This window comes from Diorhabda carinulata, chromosome 6 (assembly GCF_026250575.1).
Source record: "Diorhabda carinulata isolate Delta chromosome 6, icDioCari1.1, whole genome shotgun sequence".
Lineage (NCBI taxonomy): Eukaryota > Metazoa > Arthropoda > Insecta > Coleoptera > Chrysomelidae > Diorhabda > Diorhabda carinulata.
Window position 1 is genome coordinate 26414789 of NC_079465.1, and position 19636 is coordinate 26434424.

Consider the following 19636-nt stretch of genomic DNA (forward strand, 5'->3'; position numbering starts at 1 on the left):
TCACATAAGTACAATGCAATGGGACGTAGTTCACATTCCAAATTGCTATTTTATCCACAACATACATCGGCGTACGAAGCAATCTCAAGTAAGCAATAAAAATAAGGTTTGTTCACCATCACCGTCTCTCTTAATAATACGATGAAATGGAGATACATATCTTGAGAAAAACGGTAGGTACGATAACTGTTTAGTTAAGTAGATAAATCTTCTATTACCAAGAAGATATATTCGAAGAGAATTGGTAAGTTGAGAACAGATAAAAACGAATATTCCGTTTCCCAAAAAGGCGATAAAGAGAAAAAAACACAAACCATTTGAACGGCTATAAATTTATTTAAAAAATAAAACACCCAGTATCACCTTATTGTTATTGCTATCAATCAGGAACTTGTCATCGGCCGAAAGGACTATAACAAACTATTCCTGCATAATAATCCTTCTCATAACGACCCAAACGATGAACCCTACTTCTCCGCCTTTGTCGAAGAGGGTCGGTATTGATTTTATGCTAGCAGTCGAGGGTGAACCTTTTTGATATCAGTTGATTTCCGTGAACTAGAAAAACGCGTAACCCCTACTCTCAATATCGTTTCCGTAAATTTCCTCGACTGCGAATAACAACAAAATTTAGTGATGATTTCGTGACTCGAAATAGCCACCCGTCGGAGACGACGTCCGAAAATGTCGTCAATATCGGCACAAGGAGTTGTGGAAAGAGCGTCTGCAGAACTATCTAAACGGATAAATGGATTGGGACTTCGGAGTAGCAAACACCATGCTACCAAAGGTAGCGTTATGGAAAGGGTGACCAACGTTTTTTGTGGAGGAAGTACGAATTCAGTTGTAGGTAGGTTTAGTACCACGATTAATATTTTTTTTTTCAATCAAACTCATTTATATTATAATATAAGGGCTCAGATATTCAACCGTATTTCGCAAAAATTAAAAGAAAACAAAAGTTTCATCTACTGCGACATATCGATGGATTATACTTGATTGATACTGTCAGCGTAGGCAAGTTCTAATTACCTACTTGTTTAAATTTAGAACGTGAAAAAAAAAATCAAAACATGGTCGGAAAAGACTCGAGTGCCAAGCAAAATGACGTGCTACTTGAACCCTTTCACGATCAAGGTTTTAAGGGTGGTCGAATCTAAAAATATTCATTTACAATGTCACACTTAGAAATAAAACATTCTGGGTACTGTTCATTTTCGGAACAAATGACTTCTAAGAAGTTGGCACCGTTATTTGAGATTACAGAAATTTTTAAAGTTTTTCTAGGTTTTTTCTAAAGCGGCACAGGACTGAAAATGATGATTTTAGAGAAAATTGGAAAAATATTTTTGAGCTGTTAACCTATTTTTAATCCTAGCCCCACGTTGAGAGCCATTTGCATGTTTACTCACGTTACTCAATGTCCACCCACGTTGGGTGCTATATTCGCTTTCCTTAATGTCTAAAGTGTCTCAATTCCTCAATCTGTATAGGTTCCTAGCCTCATTTTGAACGCTATTTGCATGTTTACAAATGATACGTAACGCCTAAGGTATTCCAGGACTTAAGTCCTCAATCTAAATGGGTTCGCAGCCCCACTTTGCGCACCATTTGTATTTTTATTCACGTTTCCAAATGTCTAAGGTATCAAAACTCAATTCCTCAAACTCAATGGGTTCCTAGACCCATGTTGGGTGGTATTTGTAACTTTATTCGCGGTCCTAGCTGTCTAAAGAAATCCAAGACTTAATACCTCAATCTGAATGGGTTCCTAGCCCTACGTTGAGCGCCATTTGTAGGTTTACTCACGTTCCTTAATTTCTAAGGTGTTCCAAGATTTAATTCCTCAATCTCAATGGGTGCTATTTGTAACTATATTCGCTTTCCTTAATGTCTAAGAAATCTAAGACTTAAGTCCTCAATCTAAATGGGTTCGCAGCCCCACTTTGCGCACCATTTGTATTTTTATTCACGTTTCCAAATGTCTAAGGTACCAAAACTCAATTCTTCAAACTCAATGGGTTCCTAGACCCATGTTGGGTGGTATTTGTAACTTTATTCGCGGTCCTAGCTGTCTAAAGAAATCCAAGACTTAATACCTCAATCTGAATAGGTTCCTAGCCCTACGTTGAGCGCCATTTGTAGGTTTACTCACGTTCCTTAATTTCTAAGGTGTTCCAAGATTTAATTCCTCAATCTCAATGGGTGCTATTTGTAACTATATTCGCTTTCCTTAATGTCTAAGAAATCTAAGACTTAAGTCCTCAATCTAAATGGGTTCCTAGCCCCACATTGAGTGCCATTTGTAAGTTTAATCACGTTACTTAATGTCTAAAGTATCCAAAGACTCGATTCCTCAATCTCAATAGGTTCCCAGTCCCATGTTTGGTGGTATTTGTAACTTTATTCGCGTTCCTTATTTTCTAAGGAATTTCAAGACTTAATAACTCAATCTCAATGGGTTCCCAGCCCCACGTTGGGCGCAATTTTCAACTTTATCCACATTTTTTAATTTATATGATATTCCAAGACTCAAGAACTCAATCTGAATTGGTTCCTAATCCCATGTTAGGTGGTATTTGTAACTTTATTCGCTTTCCTTAATATCTAAGGAATTCCAAGACTCAGTACCTCAATACCTTTGGAAGTTTAAGAAATTTTGAATGTTGTTCTAAGTTTGTTCTACTTTGTTATGAAATGACACAGGGCTGATAATGAAACTTTTAGTGAAAATATAGACGAATGAGAAGACGAAATAAAAAGACAATTAATTCAATTGATAGTTCCTTGGTTTTACCTATTCACAAAAATATGTCGTGATCCCTGATGTCTTCCAGGGCTAACTGGGACTAAATTACAATTCCAAAAAATAATTCACAGTTGAATAATAAACAACTCAATCGGTACTTACTGAAAAAAATGCGCATTTAAAAATACAAAATGATACAAAGCATTTTCCCCAACATTGCATCTTGGCTGTTCCACCCCGTATTATTTTACAGACATGTATGTTGACGAACAATTGTTTAAAGATATTTTGAACGACTTATTATCAATTGCAGCATATAACACCTGCACAGGTAAGAATAATTGATTAGCGATCATCTGGTGTTAAAACTACGTGAAACTATTAATTCTGGATGGTACAAAACCATTGGATCAATTCGGAAACCATCAAATAACAAGAGATTCATTCACCTTGGGAATATTATTTCTCACACCCTTGTTTTAATTTTTTAAACTGCTAGAAAGTCGAGTTGGTGGTTGGTATACCATACAGTCCTGATTTAGCACCCAATGAATTCTTTTTGTTGATTGCTCAACTATTTTTACGTTCAAAAAGCAGGTGATTTTGAGTATTCTAATTATCGGAACTGAAACCAAAATTAGTTTTAGTTATAAATACATGTTTTTCATTGTTAGACTAATACCATAATTTTTATTAAACATTATAGGTGCCCCAGAGAAGCCTTCAAGATTATTACCAGCGAGAGGAATTGTGAAAAATGCGAATTCTGGTGTTTCCCATCCAGCAGGAAGTACTTTGGTAACACCTAGAAGGCAACGTATTCTACCTACATACCTAACGTGGGAACAAATTCTAATGGACGATAAATTTCTTTCCAACTTTTTTTTGTACTTCACTCCACGAGAAATATGTGTTTTAGCACAGGTAAGCAAAAAATCAAGTATAACAGTTATTTCCAGAAATAGTTAGGATTCTACTATGTTTTTTCTTTCAAACAAATCAAAATTTTCAATCTTAAAAAATTCAAAAACAATAACGTTATGGTAATATATCATATTGTAATACCAAAACACTGTTAGTTATAAATAGTTTTTGTTCATAACCATACTTTGATCATTCTTTAAAAAAAACCTCGTAGTTTTTAGTCTCTATGTAAAACTAATTAGAATACATCTAAATTAAGATTTGTACAAAGAAAATCACAACACCTCGTATAAAAGATACTTCAATGTTAAACGACTGAATCTACTAAATTTTTTGATATCTGTAACACCAGATTAACAAAAAATTATTGCTGGAAGGTTATATGATACTTTCAAAAATTGACTAGATTTTTTTTAAACTCAGAATCTAATTACCAAATATGTATATAAAGAAGAAAATTATTACTTCCACCTTTGCATAACACGGTTTCTAATATTATAAATTATAATATTTAACACAACCCGGTAATTTAAACGACAACAAAACTGACAATCACATACCACACACAACTTCTTCTTCTTCTTCGCTGTGGTGACGGACTCAATCCGTAGAATTATCCACCCCCAGCCAAGTTAAAATTTCTGTGATTTAACTGTCCATAGTTATCACTCCAATCGTCTATGTGAAATTATTTTCCAAACTTAAAACACAACTTACGACTAAATATAAAAGAAAATGAATTGTGACAGTGTTGCGAATACAAATATTTTTAGGCCGAATTTGTAAATGGTTTAAATCTAGATAAAAATTGTTTTGAACGATTTCATTACAACTACCATTTATTCTTCAGAAAACTTGGGAATTAGTAGATGGGATGTTCACATGATGGCCGACTAATTTTGGGAGTTTTCAGCAAAACTACTCTACTGAATGCCATACTATAAAGTCATTTAAAAGAAAATTACCGATAAGTGACTAACGTATATAAATTTTAACATTTGAAAAAGTCGCGGACAACCTAAATGTGTAATAGACTATCCAAACGACTTTTTAGAATTCAACAGAAATCAGAATAAATTAAAGGGAACCTTCACGACAAAAAACTGAGAAATATAAAAGGAAAGAAACAAAAATACATGTTTCACATATTTTGACAGACCATGAGATATTCATATTTTTGGGGGACAAATTATAGGTTAGAATTTGTGAGATTAGGATAAAAATGTTTTTTTTTTAATGAAACACCCTGTATTTTATTTTAAATTTAAAACCTACCGAATTCCTCATTACAACAATGCAAGATTCAAATATTTTATACAAAGTATTGAAAAAGTTTTAGCCTCCATTCGACGAAAATAGTCTACGGTATCCATAATTTTTTATAGTAGTTTAAATTTATTGAATTGTCGTTAAATCTAATAAAGGATGAGTCAATAGACAAATACAATTTCTACCAGTTTTTTATATATATTTTGTTGTGGGATTGTAGCAATAAAACACCAAAATATGCTCCTTTTAATATACATTCCGAGCTTTCGAATACATTGTAAAAATATGTACATTGTATAAAAGTATAGTAAAAATTACTTACATTAATTAATTGACAATTGTGGTATCTTGATATTTCATACGATTCAAAATACAATATTCAAAATGACACTTGACATAAATATGGAGTTTGTTGATTCTTGATGCTGTTCAAATGTATTTTGCAATTCACATATGTCAAATTTTAAAACAAGTTAGGTTTAGTCGTTTTGAATGACCTTGAATTTTTATTGGTTAAATTATGAATGGAATTTAATTTTTTATAGGTTAAGTATAAATAACATAAAATTTTTATAGGTTAGTTGGTTACTAATGGCGTAGATTTTTTTACAGAATTTGATGTTTCAAAATCTTAATGTTATGCATAGATTTCCTTAAGTTTATTGAAATAAATTTTTTTATCAATACACTTATCACTTTAAGCGTTTTTCCAGTTATTTACAGTTGTTAAAATTTTGGCAGATTTATAATTCATAGAATGACCTTCATAGAAAATGTGTTCGAAAAGCGATCATATGTAGGATATAACTTGCTGTTTATTTTGTGAGAGGTTATCCTACTAGGTTGAAAAATGTCACAAGCTGCGTAAGTCAATTTATTGGTTAGTGTCATATCTTTTAGTAATTGTGAGGTTTTGTCTGTAAGCTACCTTTATATTATGTTTAAATATTCCGGAAAGTTTGCCACAATCCCACAACAAACCCATTCATAAATTAGTCGACTTCGATCAAATTTATATACGACTTTTATCGATTTTAATATTCAATATAACAGAAAACTTTTTTGGCATTCAACTTTATCCTTATTGTAAACAGGTCTGCACTCGATGGAGGGATGTTTTGTATAAGTCTCCACGTTATTGGACGGGGCTAGTGCCAGTTCTGCAATGCCGAGAAATGCGCGACATTAAAGGAATCGCACTAGCTAGGTTCGTGTAACTTCATAATTGATTTTAAAATACTCGTTAATATTCATGAATAAGTAGCGTGTTATAGATGAAGATTCGTTAACAAATATTTGAAATATACTTTTTATTTAATTTTATTAGATAGTTGAATAAATTTCATATAAAGACTACAAAAATTGTATCTAATTATTTGGAACACATCTGTGAACGATGAAAATTTATTTAAAACTAATATGCTTATAAATATTGACATAAACTTAAAAATTTTAAAAACCCCACCATATATGATCCAAGCTTGCAAAACGTATTAAAACGTGAATTAGTATCAAGATGGTATCTCATGATGGACCAGGAACAAGTAACATCACACGTTGGTAACACTGGTAGTGCGTTCCACTAAGCACTCGCGACAATCAAGCTATGGAAGGTAGAGGTATCTGTTATGGGAGAAAAGTGGCAAAAGTGTCCATCTGTAAACAGCAAATTATTGTTCCAAGACTCACCAAAATAGCGCTAGTATAGCAACTGGAAATTATACAAACTCAACAATTGTATATTCGAATCGAAATTTAATTTAATCTTAATTTTTCCACTTGGTACTAAAGCTTTGAATTGCTCCCTTTCAACAGACAATTTTTGATACACTGAGATGGTTTTCCTCATCTCTACACTCCATAAATCGAGCTCACACCAATCAAAACAATGGAAGATGGCAAAGACCGTTCCATCTACAAGCAAGGTCATGGGATGCGCGTGAAAATGTTTCCATCGAGTTTTTGGCAATGTTTCACAGAAATGAAAGGGACTGAAAATGGAAAACCGGCTCCAAAGAAGGCAAAGACCGTTCCATCTACAAGCAGGGTCATGGGATGCGCGTGAAGATGTTTCCGTCGAGTCTTTGGCAATGTTTCACAAAAATAAAAGAGACTGAAAAGGAAGAACCGGCTCCAAAGAAGGCAAAGACCGTTCCATCTACAATCAAGGTCATGGGATGCGCGTGAAGATGTTTCCATCGAGTTTTTGGCAATGTTTCACAGAAATGAAAGGGACTGAAAAGGAAGAACCGGCTCCAAAGAAGGCAAAGACCGTTCCATCTACAAGCAGGGTCATGGGATGCGCGTGAAGATGTTTCCGTCGAGTCTTTGGCAATGTTTCACAGAAATAAAAGAGACTGAAAAGGAAGAACCGGCTCCAAAGAAGGCAAAGACCGTTCCATCTACAATCAAGGTCATGGGATGCGCGTGAAGATGTTTCCATCGAGTTTTTGGCAATGTTCCACAGAAATGAAAGGGACTGAAAATGGAAAACCGGCTCCAAAGAAGGCAAAGACCGTTCCATCTACAAGCAGGGTCATGGGATGCGCGTGAAGATGTTTCCGTCGAGTCTTTGGCAATGTTTCACAGAAATAAAAGAGACTGAAAAGGAAGAACCGGCTCCAAAGAAGGCAAAGACCGTTCCATCTACAATCAAGGTCATGGGATGCGCGTGAAGATGTTTCCATCGAGTTTTTGGCAATGTTTCACAGAAATGAAAGGGACTGAAAATGGAAAACCGGCTCCAAAGAATGCAGAAACCGTTCCATCTGCAGGCAAGGTCATGTTGCGTTGTTTTTTTGAGATAGGCGTGAGATAATTTTCATTGGCTATCTTGAAAAAGGTAAAACTATTAACGACTAGTATTATGCGAACTAATTGCAACGTTTGAGCAAAGAAATCAAGTAAAAACTGCCGCATTTGACTAAAAATTAACGAATTCAAGTTTGAATTGCTACTTCATGCACCCTATTCGCCAGATTTAGTTCCCACTTCTGGGACCATCTTCGTATTAGTCTCTGCTTTTAGCGACATATTTTGAAACGAAGTGAAGTTTTGTAGTTATTTCCCGTCTTATTATTTTTAAAAGAAGTAATTTGAATAGCTGCAGGTATTTAGTAAACTCCTCATTATTCCGTTTTCATTTTTTACGTGTTTTTCTTGTGAAACTTATAATTATTCAACTATACCTCAAGGAATGAAAAATTCAAACGGAAAACGTTCTTTTCTTAATAATAAAATTAAGAACAAAAATTTTTTCAATTCTAGGTTTTACCATACCTTTTCGAGAAGAGGCTTCCCCAGTTTGTCACTAATGGGTGCGTCAGATGAAGACGCTATGAATTTAGTCAATATATTTCTTATCGCTTCAAAATGTATACAAACGCTCAGTCTAAGATGTTCCAGCATTACCGACAGAGGATTAGAAGCACTTCTTGACCATCTCAAGGTAATTATTTATATACGAAATGTATCATGACGGGCTTAATAAAAACGACTTTGTTATCTGACTTGTTTGTTTAAATATGACAAATGCACGGTTTTTAGGCACTAGAAGAGTTAGAATTGGCAGGTTGTAATGAGATAACGGAGGCAGGTCTTTGGGCGTGTCTAAATCAAAGAATAGTTTCCCTCACTCTAACGGACTGTATAAACATAGCGGACGAAGCCGTCGGAGCGGTTGCTCAGTTATTACCGGCGCTCTACGAGTTTTCATTACAAGCTTACCATGTTACCGACGCTGCTTTAGGTTATTTCTCGCCCAAACAGAGCAATACTCTCAACGTGCTAAGGCTTCATTCGTGTTGGGAGATCACCAATCATGGTATTGTAAATATAGGTGAGCTAATAGGGTTTAGACACGAGGAGCAGTGAAATTTCACTGTGAAAATTTTATTCATCATCACTACTCAACATAGGTATCGATATTACCGATTCGATAAACTGTCAAATTGGTTTAAATTTTATGATGGTAAATACAATTTTCACAGTGAAATTTCACTGTTCTTCTTGTTTATACATAAGTTATCCGATCAATTATCAATGGTAAAATTTCTATATAAAAAACTTGTTTTAAGCATTTTTATACCTATTGATAAATGAATAAACATTTTTGAGGAATAATTTCAATAAATATTGATGTATAAACTACAAAAGCCGTGAAATTTCACTGTGAAAATTTTATCTATCATCATTACTCAACATAGGTATCGATATTATGGATTCAATAGTTCATAGAACCGATAAAATGTCAAATCGCTTAGAGCCATATATTTTCAAACGTAAATACAATTTTCAGCGCGAAATTTCCTGTTCCTCGAACATAAATTACCTGGTCATTATACAGTAGCAATGATAAATATTTTGTTTCTAGCATTTTAATACCGATTAATAAATTTATGAACTTTATTGATGCATAATTTTTGATAAATATTCATTCATAAATGAAAAATGTGAAAATTGACACTACCCCAAAAAATTACTTAATACTAGGTTCATTCAAAGGCATGATGGTAAATAAAATTTTCACAGTGAAATTTCACCGTTTTTTTTTTCTGTTAACAAAAATAATTCACTTGATAATCTTATAATTGAGCAATCTAACGAACTGTCACAATCAGCTGATAACCATTTAAAAATGGCCGCGGTGGGGTAAACAAATATTTGTGCCGTAAGTTTCTGTGCGGTTTGAAAAGATATTTGTTGGATTTTAGACTTTCTTATTTCCAGTTTTAATTCAATATAGCGTTTTAAAGAGTTGCTTCTTGAAGAAGTACGAAAATTCCACCCGTAACCTGGCTTTGTTGGTTTATTTCAACTATCCAGTGTTGTAAGAGGTAAATATATTCTAAAACGCAAATATATTGGAAACTTGTGGAAAATTAGCAACAGTTATAACTAATGTCCAAAAAGTCCTTCAATTTAAACACAAAATAAATGAAAAACACAAAACAACTCTTACTACTGAAAGAAACTAAGAATAAATAATACGAGTACATACCAGAAAGTCGATTGTTTACCCTACGGCCGCCATTTTGACGTAGATCAGCTGCTAAAGTATTTTCTCGATTATTATAATGATAAATCTTTTATATAAACGTTTTTAATTAATTATTTTTAATAAATATTCCTCGATGAACGGTAAAATTTCACTATGAAAATTTTATTTATTAAATTTTCTGTACCGGTACCAATTTTCGCGCCAAAAATATTGGAATGTATAAGTACAACTACTTTTATTATATATTTTTTGTAGTTCATTCGCTACCGAATTTAACGATATTGAGCTTATCAGGATGTAGTAAAATAACTGATGATGGAGTAGAACTTATAGCTGAAAATTTACAGAAACTGAAATCCTTAGATCTATCTTGGTGTCCTCGAATCACTGACGCTGCCTTGGAATATATAGCTTGCGACCTCAATCAGTTAGAAGAACTAACTCTAGATAGGTAATCTTTTTTTAGATGTTTTTTTGAACTCCAACAAACAAGGTATAAATTAAGATCAAAATTTGCTGGTTAAAGACTTTCTCCATGACCTTGGCAAAGGCTGGGACTAAAGCAATCGAACGGTAGTTAATGGTAACCGCTTTTTTCCTTTTTTGGCATGGGTTGAACCCGAGAGAAACAAGAGACCTCTTTTATGTGATAGGAAAAGAGTTTGCATAGCGGACTACGCATTTCTTCAATACGATTGTTGGTAATCCATCAGAACTACTGGCTTAAGAAGTTTTGCCACATCTCGGTATCGAAATCCTATACAAAAGCCAGACCAGGAAGACCTTGATCCATTTGAGCAATTCAGAACTTTGTTTTTCACTCTCTCATTATAATGTTCCTGCTCTAGTGCAGTTTTTATCAGACCCTGGATTATTGTCGCCAAAGTCCTTGAAGGAATAAGGTATCTAGGCTTCCATACCTGCCAAGATTACTTTCGAAATCTCATTTGCACACACTGAAGAGTTCTGCCAAATGTATCAGCCTAAGTAAGAACAGACTACGAATACTAACAGAAGTTCTACTGGGGCACTGTCACCTCAATGGACACCTGAAGATGGCGTGCAGATTTTGTTGCACAGAGGACGAAACCTATATCCGCATTTTCTCGAAGTGTGAGACATCTGGTAACGAATGAAATAGAAGAAGATTTCTGGCTACTTCAGCTATCCCACGTTCTGAACTAATAGGAGTGGAATAACATTGCGTTCTGCAGAATTGCAGCAACAGAGGGTACACGGTACCCCAATATACGTACACATACAAGGGAATGAAAATAAGAGATCTATACCACCCTTATTCATTACATGTACTGCTCAATCTTCGTTCATAAATGTTTCTATTTATTTTTTAGATGTGTACATATAACAGATATAGGAATCGGTTATATTTCCACGATGTTATCGTTGCAATCCTTATATTTGCGTTGGTGTTCCCAAATAAGAGATTTCGGACTGCAACATTTATGCGGAATGCGTAATCTACAAATACTCTCCTTAGCAGGTGAGAATTACAGTATAAATAAATACAATACAGTGTTAGTCATCGTTAATTATACTTAACACTAATTGGTTATACAGGTTATGTATGAAAGATATATTTTTCAGGTTGTCCATTACTGACTTCAAGTGGCCTGTCAAGTTTGATACAATTGCGACATATGAAAGAATTAGAATTAACAAATTGTCCAGGAGCGTCAAAAGAATTATTCGATTATCTTAGGGAACATCTCCCCCGTTGCCTCGTTATAGAATAAGCTCGCCATATTGTCCACTTGTTATATTTGATACTAGACCGTGCAATAATACTATACCTTCAAATAATTTTGTATATTTATTTTCTCGTATTTTTTTTATTGTTTTCGTTAGTTCTCTTGTTTTATATGGAAGATTTTCGAGGTTAATTTGCTTCAATAATAAAGCTTATCAAAGAAATGTTTTAAAAGTGATGAAAGAATGCTTTGAAAACTGAATTTCAATGGCTGTTTGATTCATAAACGGTTCTAATTATCGATTTACTATGTAAAGAGTCAGTTCTGTCACATAAAAAATTATATGACCATGGGAATTGTAGGATCAAACCACTGTGGTATTCGTTGGTTTCTCTAATGGTTGTAGTACCAAATAATTTTCTTAATATCTTCCTTATTCACTCTTCAAATGTGCTTTAACCTTGTCTTCACTTTGCTTTGTCTACAACTAGTTTCCTCTACTTCTTCTGCAAATGAGTTCGTACTATCCGAGTCTACATGTGCAATATGCAATGTCTTCCCCATTCATTAGTCTTCTTATTTTTCCTCTTCTGTTTTATACAAACTGTAATTTTTTCTCTCAAAGATAATATACTGTAAATGAGTAGGAAATACCCGGCGTGTCCACCAAACTTTAGCTTCGACGACATATTGGAACAGGGCCAGCTTAATGGTCTATATCATGATAATCACGACACATCAAAAGATTCAGAAGAAGACCTAGACATCAATGGGTTCAAACGAAGGACCAATACATAAACATTTGATGACGTAAGATTCAAATAAACAAAAAAATTATCATTTGTGACAAAATTGACATAGCACAAAGAAATACATAAAATAGTTATTTCAAGAATTTTAAATGATACAGCTAAAATGGTGACTGTTTTAATTAAAAAAAAACTAATAACTCAACAATAAAAAATGCATAGAACTAATTAAATAAGAATTGAAGCAAGTTAATCAGATTGGAGGAATTAGTTAATTTAAAAATCATTACTATTTATATTAATAATAATTGACTGAATAGTAACGATCAAATTTGCTTTGAAAATAAAAATTAATGAATTCTTCCATTATAATCAATTTATAATAAAAACATTTCACACAGAGAAAGGAGCACTACTGTTTTGTAATTTCCTAACTATTTATTTTCCAAAATGCAATATCTACACCCGTTAAATATAAATAACTTATTTCATTTTTCATATACATGAAATTGTTGCAACAAAATAATTATTAATATTAGATTCATAATAATTTAGATAGCAGAGATAGGTTCATCTACTACTGCTACAAAACATTTTCAAGTGTTGTAAAACTTGGAATTGGTATCACGTATCATCATTTTCAATAAAAAATAACACATCTTTGCAATGGTGTAGATGGGTATAGATAGATTTAAAAATCCCCTAGACTTTACCACAAATGACTGACTAATTTTATTACTTTTACGCTGGTTAGACTAGACAACAATTTTAAAAGCTTTTTTGTTTGGGGTATCACTAGAAGTTTGTTTCAAGTTTGATATGAGGTAAATCGATAATCTTTGAAATGAAAGAAAAGGGGTTTTACTGATAATGATGCATTTGTTTATACTACAACTCTGGTACTTTCTCTGTGATCTCTATTTGTAAAAATGTACAAATATCAATGTTTATTGAAATTTAAACAAATTCTTATTATACATTGATTATTCCGTCAAAATCTGATGATTTTCAAATGGTCCATTATTAAAATAAATATTCATATGGCAGGCAATAAAAAACAGCAATATTTAGAATAGTTTGAAGATGATTAGAATTAAATCTAAAATTTCGCACTAACCAGAAATGAAAATGTAAAATCACTTATCAAAGTAGGAGAAAGTGAATTAAAGATATTTTAAAACTAAATCCAAGGATGAAATACTCGTATATCTTTATTACACAAGAATTGAAAAGGAGCACTCTCAAAAATGAGATATTAAGCAAAATATTTTTTTTCGTACTTATAAAAACATCTTCCTTCATACTAAAACACAAAACAAATAAAACCAATGCCACAAAAAAATTACTAAAATTAGTAATAGAAAAACTTTTTTATATCATAAGTTATTATTTACAAGTGATTTATTGGAATATTTTCATTTGAAACATTTGTTTTTATTCAAATGTCATAAATTGTCTCTTCTAATCCTGAAAGTATGATCAAGAAGATAATTTGATTGTTTCTGAAGCAACTGCAATGAATCCTATATTTAGAAAATATCAATTTCGCCCATATGCAGTGGGGATTAAGGAAAATGTTGAATATTTACCTTGAAAAATACATTTCTACATATATATTCTGAAACTCAAGATTTAACACAAACCCAGTGATTTTCTTCATATAGTAAAATGGTTTTCTATAGATATAGAGGAAATAAAAGATTTTGAATTTCATTATTATTGGATTGGAAACTGACTGCATTTTTCATTTACAAAAATAAAAAGAACTTTCACATGTAAAAAGAGAAAAAACATGCCACTTACTTTTGCCTTGATTATAATGTGATCCACAACTTTTATTTTCCAAAGTTACTCACAAATCCTGCCTTAAAGTACTTAAGAGCATCATGACTTTTATATCCCTTAGTTTGGTTAAGTTTGAATCATTAAAAATAACCCCGAGTATATATTGCTCACAAGGCTATTTTTTGTTTGTAGCTACTCGAAACTACCGGAATTTCTGTATCTAAATTAACTAGATAATTACTCATATTGGAGTCTTAGAATTATTTTTCACGTACAGAAATAACTTTAGAAATTTAAAATAGATAGGCAAGCCTCAAAAGCTCATTCAAAAATGAGTAAAGTTAAACAGTTAAAAATTATACGTTGAAGTTGGCTTAAAGGGACTTTTTGAGGTTAAGTTCTCTTAAATTAATCTTCTTTTTTGACATAGATGATAGAACTACGATTGTAAACAAGCAACTAAATATAGTTTACGATATTTATTTGCAGAAAAGATAGTTTCAAATAAATATGTAATATGATTTTTTTTCATGTCAATGAAATCACTCAGATTCATCTTAGCTAGCACCCCTTATTAACTTTCTCGATACACCACTAATTCTCATACTTTTCCCTAAACACGATTTGATGATTAATTTTCTAAGCCTGGTGAAGTACGAAGCATTATAAGTATTTGTGTGATGTGTCATTAAATGTAATAAAAAAGAAACGATTTCAATTTTTATAAAATTCAAATAAAAATGAACACAAAATTTTCTGGACTGCCACAGTAGCTGCCCTGAAAACTCTTTTAAAACTTGGGCCATAAACTATGATTTTGTTTCCAAATTAACTTCCACAGCTTGTCAGTAATAATAAAAAATATTGATTAAATATTTAATAATAATTTTGTGGATCATTTGAAATAAAATGTATCGTGATGTGATCTTGAGTCCTTATTATATGGTGATACCCATGTTTAATTATCAACTAAATAGATATTTTGTAAGAATTATCTTAGTTTCATTGTTACCCCTACAAGTCCCGTGAACCGAAAAACAAAATGTTTTTTTTCAAAGTAGTTTTTGCCACATTCTGATGATTCCCATAGTTTTTCAGGCAGGTGAATAACAGAGAATATATTCTCCTATAAGTCCTGAATACCCTGTATAGATTCATATTAAAATATTAACAATCTAAACAAGTCAAGTTTTTAATTAATAAAGAGTAAAATTTTCTACATTAGACCAATTCTTCATCAAGCTTTGGAAAATAAAAAGCAGAAAGCCTTCAAAGGAGACAGGTGTAATTTCCTAAGAAAGAAACAAGTAACTTCTAAAAACAATAATAATTTTTCTCATTCCATACATTCCACTTATTCTTTGAAATCTGAGCACATTGAACATACTTATTAATAATATTTACAATAAATTTTTCTCAAAAAACAGAATAAAATAAATAAAAAATCAATTATCCCACCAACTTAGCAAACCTAATCCAGGTTCATTGATACTTCCCTAAAAAATAATAATAGCACTGACACTGAATTAATAAAAAAGTAAACTTACAGTTAACATGTATGGTATTTTATTTTCAGAATTTTCTTGTCCTTCCTGTATTATATTTGGACCAGTGGGGCATGTTTCATTGAATACCTCAGCTGTAACCCTAAATCTTATAGTTTCTCCAGCATCCATGAAAAGATCATGTTTACTACCGTCTGCTGTGTTATACTCCCAAACCCATGCTTGTTCAGTTTCATTAAATTTTGAAGGATGCTGCAATGCTGTCGGAGGAATTATAATGTCTTCAAAAAAACCTAAAGTTACATGTACTCCTTCTTGACTACAACTCCTTATTTTTCCGATTAAAACTTCTTCTATGAACGGTCTGAATACTATAAAGCGAAAATTAACTCTTGTATGGGAGGCTCCATCACCAGGAAATATAAAAGACTCTTTAAGGTTTATTATATCATAAAGGGCTATACACAGTCCAACATTAAGTACAACCTAAAAATAAAATTCTGATCCAATAATATAATAATACACAAATTTACCCACTTTATTAGCAAGTTTTTTATTCAATTCACTAGCTATAGCATCATTTAATTTTAAATTAAACAGCTCCGGTGGAATTCTAGTAACATTTTTCATTTCTGCTAAGATAAACATTTTTTATAATAACAAATAATTTCAATCTTTGTAGTTGTTATCAACATTAAGTAAATTCATCAACGTCTATACGTAATACCGTGAAATTCAGTTAACATACTAACACAGACCACAGTCTGTGCATACTAACAAATTATAATAGGTTAGTAAATTCTTCTTTTTGGCTTTTTACTAAAAACAATCTATCTAACGATATGGTTCTAGTCAATAGTTGCGCTCGGTAGTGTTTTTCGCGGTACATAGCGAGCAAAAAGCGATTTGTATCACGTGATCATAGATTGACAGATTGATCGCTAGTCGGAACAGTAACCAGTGAATTATGTATGCTTATTTGCTGTACAGCGATGGAGAACAAATTCGTATTGAAGCTTGTTATGGAGATGGTATTATACTCGGTCATTTCTTACATATTCGGAATAAGACAATTTATTTTATATATACAAAAACAACACAGAATACATAAGTACAAACTGTCAAATAAAAATGCTAATTTATAAGCTTTGGAATGTCAAACAAAACGTCAAAAGTCAAAACAAAACCAAGAGCTCTCTTTCAAGATTCAGAGAAAAGAGATCGTAATAAGAGAGCTCAAAAATGTATATAACCGAACACGAACTGAGCAGTGACATCGAAATAAAGTAGATTGCCGAGCGATACCGAATAGTCAGAGTCCTCAGATGTACATTGCCGAACGCAGTACATACCACAACAATAAAGAATTACTTTAAAAAGAAGAATTAGGTTATACTTTTTTAATAAATGTACAAACAGTGTTTGACTTATTAAGTTTTAATAAACTCAATCGTCGATATATGTCATAAAAATGGAGATAGATTTAGAAATATCAGATGAAGAATACGTAATCCAAAGGGCGAAGGAATCGTTCAAGAATAATCCTAGTATAGCAAAGGGATGGATGCTAACAGCCAAAATAATGTACCCTAATAACTTTGGGGTACAATTTGAAGCTTATCAGATAGAAAAGAATGCCGGTAATGTTAAAGAAGCTGCAAAATGTTTTAGCGATTTGACTATAAAATTCCAACAACAACCAGAACTTTGGAAAGAAATCGAGAAACTTACGGCTGCCTTAAGAGCTGAATCTGACAATAATGATCCCGAAAAACAATTTTTATGTGAAATGTTTAGACATATATCTTCAGATGTGCAACACAAGCTTTTACTATTCACAGCTGATCATTGTGAAGATACAATGGAACATTGTCGTTTACTTTTACTTCTTTTACAAAGGTTTCCAACAGCTATTTCTAGCAATGCACCAAGACTAGTGGATACTCTTATTAGCGCCGAAAAACATAGTGTTGATGGTCATTTTCCTGTAAATCCTTACAGGAAACTCTTAGTTTGTGATTTATTACCGCTACTAGCCAATGAAAAAGTCAAAGTAGATTTGTCTTCCAAATTATTGCAAAAATTGTTGCATAAAGCAATTGAATTCTATTTTTGTTACTTAGGTTTGAGTACAAACGCTATTCAAGATACTGAAACGAAAATCGAAAACCCTTGGACTAATCTATTTGGTGTTATTGAATTTATTGGTACTCAGCTCAACTGGGAACCATATCTTATAAACTTTTCAACAAACTGGACAAAAGAAGGTTATTGGCAGAAGATCCTCACTTTTTGTCAAACAAAATCAAAAACTCATCCTCTGGAAGATAAACAACTGTTATTTTGTTTGACCATATTTTTTGTTTACTGCCTGTTTGAATATAACAGCAGCTTAACACCGGAATCTAGTCCTGGACAAATTCCTACTTCTTATATCATGGTAGAAGCATTTTCAGATTCAAGTTTACCGAATTTAGTAACAGAAACCAAAAGTAAGAAACGTAAAAGTGATTCTGATATGACTCACTACTCAACTCCGACTGTAACTGTTGAAAAACCACAACTCAAAAACATACAAAGTAATTTCATGGTCTGCATGAATTGTTGGGATTTACTCAGCTCCTCAGATAATTTAAAAAGGGAGTTTATTAAATTAAATGCCCATTTAAATGTCGATACTTTGTTGTCTGAATTCGTTATAGATTATGCATTGTATAAAGGATTATATGATGAGGCATTAATTTTTTTACACAAAATAACTGACAATAGTATATTGCTTCAAAAATATATTCGAATTACAGGTATACTATATAGTAGAAAAAACTACAGTGCTTGTTTAGAACCAATAACTTTAGCACTGCCTCTGCTACCTTCGAATATAGGAAGTTTGAGTAATAATTTGATCACAGGGGGCAGTCAAAAACATTTACATTACTTACCCGTTACAAGAATGAGTGTACTGCAGTATTTAATTAAGGTGTTATTGAGGTGTATTAAAGAAAACTTGCCCAAACATAATTACCCCGATTCAAGTATAGGACATATATTCACACTGGCACAATTAGACTGGCCTCAAGAGGAAGACTTTATACCCCCTTTGTTAGAACAAATTCAGCAACGCAGATCATTCCAATACCATTTATTTCAAAGTTATATCATTAACGTTGATATATTAGAAGAATTAACGTATTTGTGGACGAGTCAAGGTGGTCAGATTCAGCTAGATATTCTGCCTCATTTAGGACAAAGAAGAATAGGTACGAGGGGGGCAGATAAAGGAGTTAAAGAAGAAATAAAACAAGCGATCCGTAGACAAATTTCTAGAAGTAATGAGAAGTTAGATGAATTGTTGATTAGTTTTATATTGAATGAAAGAACGCAAATTCTGCAGAGTTTAATGTAACATGATATGTTTGTAAATAAAATCCAATGTTGACAATTATTTTCATTTGTTTTTAAAAGAAATAGAAAGTTAAAAAGCTACAATGAAAATACTTTTCAGAAACAGTTTTTAGATAATATTAAAATTTTCTTTTGAACAAGCATTGGAATTTAAAAAGAACGGATATATGATTTTCCAGAAAATAAGAAGCGATAATCATAAGCTAGAGTGAAAATATAGCTTTTTAGGGACAATTTTTAGATAATTAAGAGTTAAATTTTCAATCAGAACTTCATGGTTTTCGAGATAACTATAAGTCAAAGTGGAAATGAAACTTTTTAAGGGACATTTTTCAGATAATTAAAAGTGAAATTTTCCATATTAGACCTATTTTTGACCAATCTATACAAATTAAAGAGAAAGGAGGCTTCAAAAAAGATAATCATGGTCTTTATAAGAAACAATAGGCAATAATTATAAGCCAAAGTGAAAATACAACATTTCGATAGTTTTTAAACGATTAAGCTTGCTTGTAGTGGTTATTTTATTGTGAAGAAAAAAGTCA

The 19636-nt window shown here is 32.3% G+C and overlaps 3 protein-coding genes across 3 annotated transcripts; 2 read left to right on the forward strand and 1 right to left on the reverse strand.

Moving 5' to 3' along the window:
• Positions 1–499: 499 nt before the first annotated feature.
• LOC130895358 (F-box/LRR-repeat protein 16) lies at positions 500–15176 on the forward strand. The gene is made up of 8 exons (XM_057802595.1): positions 500–850; positions 3456–3673; positions 6037–6149; positions 8210–8390; positions 8489–8780; positions 10197–10392; positions 11294–11442; positions 11547–15176. Exons 1-8 carry the CDS (start codon positions 685–687, stop codon positions 11693–11695), a joined length of 1464 nt encoding a protein of 487 aa, XP_057658578.1. The 5' UTR covers positions 500–684; the 3' UTR covers positions 11696–15176.
• A 184-nt stretch (positions 15177–15360) lies between these two features.
• On the reverse strand, positions 15361–16483 carry LOC130895360 (DNA-directed RNA polymerase III subunit RPC8). The gene is made up of 3 exons (XM_057802596.1): positions 16227–16483; positions 15732–16175; positions 15361–15680 (listed from the first exon to the last, which is right to left on the reverse strand). Exons 1-3 carry the CDS (start codon positions 16335–16337, stop codon positions 15630–15632), a joined length of 606 nt encoding a protein of 201 aa, XP_057658579.1. The 5' UTR covers positions 16338–16483; the 3' UTR covers positions 15361–15629.
• A 389-nt stretch (positions 16484–16872) lies between these two features.
• On the forward strand, positions 16873–19131 carry LOC130895274 (integrator complex subunit 10). Its single transcript, XM_057802496.1, has one exon. It carries the CDS (start codon positions 17161–17163, stop codon positions 19090–19092), a length of 1932 nt encoding a protein of 643 aa, XP_057658479.1. The 5' UTR covers positions 16873–17160; the 3' UTR covers positions 19093–19131.
• Positions 19132–19636: the final 505 nt, after the last annotated feature.

Bases quoted from the DNA above. Each gene is read 5' to 3' on its own strand.
- LOC130895358 (XM_057802595.1), top strand. From the start codon at position 685: ATGTCGTCAATATCGGCACAAGGAGTTGTGGAAAGAGCGTCTGCAGAA. The intron at 8,391-8,488 runs GTAATTATTTAT...CACGGTTTTTAG, and splicing joins CACTTCTTGACCATCTCAAG to GCACTAGAAGAGTTAGAATT. The intron at 10,393-11,293 runs GTAATCTTTTTT...TTTATTTTTTAG, and splicing joins GAAGAACTAACTCTAGATAG to ATGTGTACATATAACAGATA.
- LOC130895360 (XM_057802596.1), bottom strand. From the start codon at position 16,337: ATGTTTATCTTAGCAGAAATGAAAAATGTTACTAGAATTCCACCGGAG. The intron at 16,176-16,226 runs GTGGGTAAATTT...TTTTATTTTTAG, and splicing joins ATAAAAAACTTGCTAATAAA to GTTGTACTTAATGTTGGACT. The intron at 15,681-15,731 runs GTAAGTTTACTT...ATTATTTTTTAG, and splicing joins AAATACCATACATGTTAACT to GGAAGTATCAATGAACCTGG.
- LOC130895274 (XM_057802496.1), top strand. From the start codon at position 17,161: ATGGAGATAGATTTAGAAATATCAGATGAAGAATACGTAATCCAAAGG.